General features: G+C 43.5%; 1 protein-coding gene across 1 annotated transcript in view; it reads left to right on the top strand.

Annotated features, from left to right (window-relative positions):
• LOC123067621 (50S ribosomal protein L21, mitochondrial) overlaps window positions 1-1,553 on the top strand; it is a 5,478-nt gene extending 3,925 nt beyond the window's left edge. The window contains exons 4-5 of the mRNA XM_044490347.1: window positions 860-934; window positions 1,030-1,553. Coding sequence (XP_044346282.1) covers window positions 860-934; window positions 1,030-1,131 — 177 coding nt within the window. The 3' untranslated portion in view covers window positions 1,132-1,553. The remainder of the gene's footprint in view (window positions 1-859; window positions 935-1,029) is intronic.
• Window positions 1,554-6,397: the final 4,844 nt, after the last annotated feature.

The following is a 6,397-nucleotide window of genomic DNA, read 5'->3' as shown; positions in this document are numbered from 1 at the left end:
GTACCTGCAATGGTCCATCCGTGATTGATTCATTCCCCTCGTTCCCCACCTGAGACGGTGCTGCGGCATGGTGGACTACAGGTCACGAGACCACAACCTGATGGGAGGACTGGGACGCCGAGGGGGGTTGCGAGCTTGCTGGGCGCAGCTACCGTACGAGAGCATGGAACGGTGGACCTAACGGCCACATCGTTCAAGGCCTTCTTCTTGGCAGAGGGACCGGGGCGGCGAGGACATCACGAGCTTGCCGTTCATCTGCGTCAGGGGCATGCGAGAGAAGGGAAGGGGATTAGGCTGGGTCGGGAAGGTGAGATTATTTCGGGGAAGAGAAACTAACGAGGAATTATGGGGGCGAGAAAATAGGCTTCTTGGCGGGTTGGGAGGCCGATTTTGGAGGAATCTGAACCGTGAGAAGAAAAACGCATCGACGTCGCGCGACCGGTCTGACGAAAACATCCTACCAGACTACTGATGAGAAGCGTTTCCGTATGGACCCTTTTTGGTCCCTCTTTTAGGACCTGAACTAATTCATTGGGCACCACATTGGATTGCATTGACCCCCCAAACTATTATAACAGAAATGACATGCTTATTATAAGTTAATGGAAAATATCTAGTGGTTGGCCCTCCTACCTCTGCTACCTTTTCATTTTACTGGCATTATGTACTAAAACATGTATAGCAACACTGATAAGAAGGACGAGTGTCTATGCCCCAACCTTTACTGTTGCAGTCTTGCAGTTAGTACATATACTTCTATAATTACTCAACCAGAGCCCGGTTTTGGTATTACTAGGGTTTTACTGTAAATATATTACTGCACAATTCTGAGGTCATTTCTCTTGACAATCTTTCTTAGGCTCTAGATGCAAAAGTTATTATATTCAAGAAGAAAAGGAGGAAAAATTACCGCCGAACAAGGGGACACCGTCAGGTATTTCATACCGTTTTAGTTTTCAATCATTACATGACATATTGGACATTATCCTTTCGATATGTTCTTCTTACTGTCTGCTGTGACAATTCCAGGAATTGACAAAGCTGAGGATAACCAACATCGAAGGAATAGACAAGTCCTTTATTCAACAAGAAGGAACAGATAAGCCAGAGAGTGCCGCTGTTGCTGCTTAAATTAAGATGGTGAATCAAGGAAGGTTGCTGTTTTGTCTTCATGTCGACAATACCAAGCGATCCTTTGATGCTGGTGTTGGACATTCCTCGATCAGTTCTCCATGCGTGTCTGTTGCCTTTGTTCTGCTTAACTAATTCAAAGATTGAGTCGAAGCTGAAAGCCCTGTCTCCGTATCGTCATTTTAACGCACAAGCCTCTCGAGCTATGCCTCTGATGTAATCAGCTCCCGTGTCTTGGATAAGTTTAGAATCTGGATACCCTGGTGTGGATCAGCTCCTGTAGTTTATAGAGCTACACTGATTTTCCATTTTTTTGCTTCCTTCACCATACGCTGTTGAATGTGTTCTGATACACATCCCTGCCATATCCACTGTCTACTCTTCAATGCATAAATAATGAAACTGAAATGTTTTAGTTTCCACCTGGTCCGAGATCGCACACCGTCCGGGCTTCTGCAGATGTAACTGAAATGTTGTATTTGTAGTCATGCATCAGTTTGACAATCTGGTCTTTCACAAACAATGCACTGTTAGTGCTTATCCTCTATACTTACCAAAGGCGTTTTTCACTGGTAATCGAAAAGCGGGCGAGTTATCCATTCATTCACTCACCAAAGTTGATGCATTGCTAGAGCTTATCCTTTATACATACCAAAGGCATTTTTTTTTTACCAGTAATCTGATCATGGTTACTCCATCAGGAGTTATCCATCCATTCACTCAACAAAGTTGAGCATCATTCCACAGTAGAGAGTAGATCCGTTTTGATCCTGAAGGCGCAGCAGCCAGACGTAGTGTGGCACTAACTCCTGGGACAAGGAATAAACCTTCAGTTTACTCTCAGTGGGCATGGGGAATAATCATTAGCCTCCTCTCACTTTCCATGGATAATTATACTCCCATTTCCTTTTGATATGCCCATCAATCCTACGGAGACCGCCGATCTACCTGTAGTACACAACAAAATTGGAAACCAACCAGTATATGTCCCCTCACGTTCACTCGAGTCAACTTGGCGATTATATTAGGAGGAATTGCGCAAAGGGTTGCACATCGTTTTAGTGTTAAGAAACATCAACTCGACCACAACTGGATTCACCGTAGCGCCTTTCTTCTTCCCTAGGCTTCCACTTTCCAAGGCAATGTATAGAAATGGTGCGAGTGGCGTTAGCACCGAAGGATGCTTTCAGTTAATCTATTCCTTGTGTGATAATTTTCTTTCGCCTTCGGTTCAGTAGTTTTAGTTTTATCCGAGGCACGTAATGGTGGTGATCTTTGGTGATTACTCTGGTGGTTCTGACTTTTGGTCTGCGTTCTCTTTTGCTTGGAGCAATTTTCGTGGTTGTGGTTCTGCCCATTTGCAGCCTGCTTTTGCTTAGTTTTCACATAGGCAAGTCCCTTTCAGATAGATAGACATGCATGAAATTCCAGGCCTTCACTGTGGATAAACAATTGAGTTTATGCTACCATGATGCTAAGCCGACAAATTTATCAACATACGTTCATCCTAAGCACTAACAGAACCGGAGGAAATCCCCATCTGACCGTGATCTTTGTAGGTCTCACACTGAAAGCTAATCTCCGAGACTTTAATTAATCGAACCATGTTCATCTACATAGCCTCCACCAGTCCAAAGTTGCCAACAAGCACCTAAAGAGAGAAAGGCAGGGAGGTTGGGGGCAATGATGCATGCACAAAGGCACTTTACACCAAAGGCAAAGCCATGCCATGGCACCATTGGTGGGTGCCATTGCTTGCAGGTCACAAACAAAGCACTTCCCTGGGATTGTAATGGAGGAACTGTTCCCAGCATTCACATTGGGGCATATCCTCTTCAAGTGTCTGTTTTGGTTTAAAGATTGGCCAATTTGGCACTAATGCTTTGCATCTCCCTTTCTAGGTGTCATCTCCCATCCCCCACTATGTGTCTTGGAATGGAAGTAGGGCTTATCCAATCCCTTCCCCCTCTCTCTGCTCCAATCGGTTCATCTATCTCTATCTCTATATCTGTCACAGGCCTGTCTTGTGACAAGAAGAAGGTCATGATCCTCCCTTCCTATGGTTCAAATCAAGCTTAAAGGAGACATAAGTATATGCTGCAATAGTGGTTTCAGGCTTTTTTTTTTCTCTTTTTCTTGTGAGGTTCCATTCGCTCGACCTGTTTTGCCTAGATTGGAAAGCTAAAGTGTGCAGCGAATATGCCGAAATAGAGGCCTAAGCTTTTTTCCTTTGTAAAGCTTTGGCTCAAGAAGATTCCGAAATATCCTAATCTGATGTTTTTTTGAGTAAGCTCCCATTCAGAAAACATTAGTCTGATGAACAGTTGTAAAATGTGTTCTTTCAATGGAATGATACACAAAGCTTTTGCACGTTCACAAAAAAATATGAACACTTGGACTCTGAAGAAAGTTCCTGGACACATAGCATGGCATATACCGCAAGAGTCACCAGCACTTTAGCCATAAAGTTTGGCACAAAAACTCTAAAACCCTTCTTTTATAAACTCAGCTATCAGTTGTACGACGACATGAACTGTAGCACCTTTCTGGTCTCACACTCATCATAATTCATATTCATATATCACAAACAGCAATACTCCTATCATATATCGACGGACGGATGGAGACGTTTCCAAATTCCTCTACACAATTTTCACCGGTACATTGCCATTACAATTTACAAATCATCTTCTAACACTTTGAAACAAAGCTTAGGCAAATATTGTTAGGTGTGATTAATCCCTTAAACTTCACCAACACGCAACGAAACAAACCGAATCCCAAATTTGGCAGAACAACTCTCAAGGTCTGGGAGGATGAAGGAAGAACAAGCACACACGCTGACCTGACTTGAGTAGGCCCATTAGTTTTGACCTTGTGGCTACAAGATCTAGTGTACTAGTGCTAGTGGGGGTTGCTGCCATTTATTCTGTTGAGCTTTGGTGGAGACTTGATGTCGAGGGGGAAAATGGAACTGTGGCAGCAGCACTATAAACAGTAGCAGAATCCTCCCATTGCTCAAAGATCGTTACCTGTTAGACACCCTATATGATCTTGACATGGCCCTCAACCGCTGTAAGTGAGGCTTTCAGAAAATAATGATTTGACCTATCCTTATGCTGTATACACCGCAACATGTACCCGTTTTAGCTAGATCCTCTCGAAACAGGCTCTCGCCAGCTTTATAGATAAAGCACAAACCAAAGTGCGCAACTGAACGATACAGGGTAGTGAGGCAGCCATCTTACAAAGCAGATCCCAAGATAACTAGACAACGTAAACACATGCAACTACGAAATCGAAAATGAACACAAAAGGCTCTCAAGAGAGGAAACGATGCTAGGCATCGCCGCTGCCGAGTCCAAGACGAACAAGGGTCTTCACCTGGAACCCTGACATGGAGAGAATAACCACAACGCCTTCCTCAAGAGGATAGCAGCACCCGCAGGTGTCGCCGACATCGGTGCCAAAGCGCAGAGCTTTTGCTCGGCAGCTCACCCATGCCACCAAAGCCTCTGGGGCAACTGCGTTGAGAACGGGCCTCCAGATCCAGATTTGGGCATTGCCACTGCCATCGACAGGGACCGAGCCCGACACACCCGCCGCTACAGCCCTTGTTGCCCACACAACCCAGAGACATAGCCCTACCGCCGCCATGATGACCTCCGGAGAGCCAACCATGCAGACCGCCATCCGGGGCCGCCGCCCTGGCATCCATGTCCCAAGACACTATTGACCATCCACATCATTGCACCCCAACCATGGTGGGAAGATCGGAAGGTACGGGTTAGGAGGTCTAGGGGGCCACTACTCTTTGAATAGTAGTATTGTGTTAAATTTCTCTGTAAATGGAGACAAAAATTTACCATAAATGATCTTAGTAGTATATTTTAGTCAGGCTGGAACTAGCTAAGGTGTACATGCAAAGCATGACTTACTACCATAATTAAACCTGAAAATCATTTTTCTTGATATTCGCAACTCGCAAGTATAGTATCATATTTGCACATATATTCATACATTCAAATATGTAATGTTGAGGTGAAACAGTATTGTACAAAACATGAACTTACAAGCACAATAAATTTGTATGAACATAGCAGTTCATGTTCTTTGATTGGAATATCGTAGAGAAAGCCCCTAAGGTGTGATTTATAATAGGAAAAAAATGCTCACAAGGCATTACATAGCTAGCGGACAAAGAAAAACGTGAAAAAAATGAAGATAAAAACACAAAGTATTTACATGTTGTTCATTATTTGAAAATTTCTGATAATATGCACACCTCATAAATAAGGACAGCATGAATTTTTTTTCTTCTGAATTATAAAGTAGCAAGTAAAGAGCATTCTTTTAAGTTCCATGCATGCTAATTGCAATTAAGGGGTAATTAAGAGGCAATAACCATGATTAGGAGGCAACAAATATAATACAGTATATGATTAAGGGTGATCTAGACTAATCTTCATCCACAACCATTGGATGGTAGCTGGGAGGGGTGTTTACTTCTGCAACCCAACTAACTAGACAATACAACACGGCTTATAAACTGGTGATGTGCCAATGCTTGAAAAAAAATTTGGTGATGTGTCAATACCCAACTAAGACAAAGCAACCCCAACTAAGACGACACATCTGACGTGTCAACACCTCAATGAAGCAACACCTACACGAGTGCATTTCTGCTCTCCATGCTGGCCATTCCCCTAAATCAGTCCCCTTGTAATTAGCACTAAGGTAAGCTGGCTACTTTTGGATTTTTAGACAAGGACACAAGAAGAGTGCATACATTTCATACTTCTAAATGGAGCAATAGACTACCCATCGCCTCTACCTACTCCACCCACAAGTGCGCCGCTAGTGGGGCAGTGACGACCCAGCTGCTAATGAAACACTAAACTTTATTAAAAGAAACTTGCATGATGTTCGATTGGAACTGAACATGTTTACTTGCAATGCATGCTTCATGCGATTGTGGAAGCGTACCTCGCCAATTGAAGAAGTGTGTCTTGCCTCTCACCCGCTAGGTGTACTTTTGCCTTACAATATTATGGCATTTCAAAGTGTTTTTGCGGTGTCGTGCACGTTAAATTTGAACTATGTGTGAAAATACCTTTTATGGACCGAGTTCTTCTATTTTCCAATGGTCAGTAGCCGAACGAAGTCTTCAAAAAGAGTGGATTATGCATGACAATGTAGAGAAAGAAAGGGATTTACACACATGGTAATGCGGTCAAGAAAAGGTAGGCGCCTCCAGGCAGAACCG

Source organism: Triticum aestivum, chromosome 1A, assembly GCF_018294505.1.
Source record: "Triticum aestivum cultivar Chinese Spring chromosome 1A, IWGSC CS RefSeq v2.1, whole genome shotgun sequence".
Classification (NCBI taxonomy): Eukaryota; Viridiplantae; Streptophyta; class Magnoliopsida; order Poales; family Poaceae; genus Triticum; species Triticum aestivum.
This window is presented reverse-complemented; position numbering and strand designations above follow the sequence as displayed.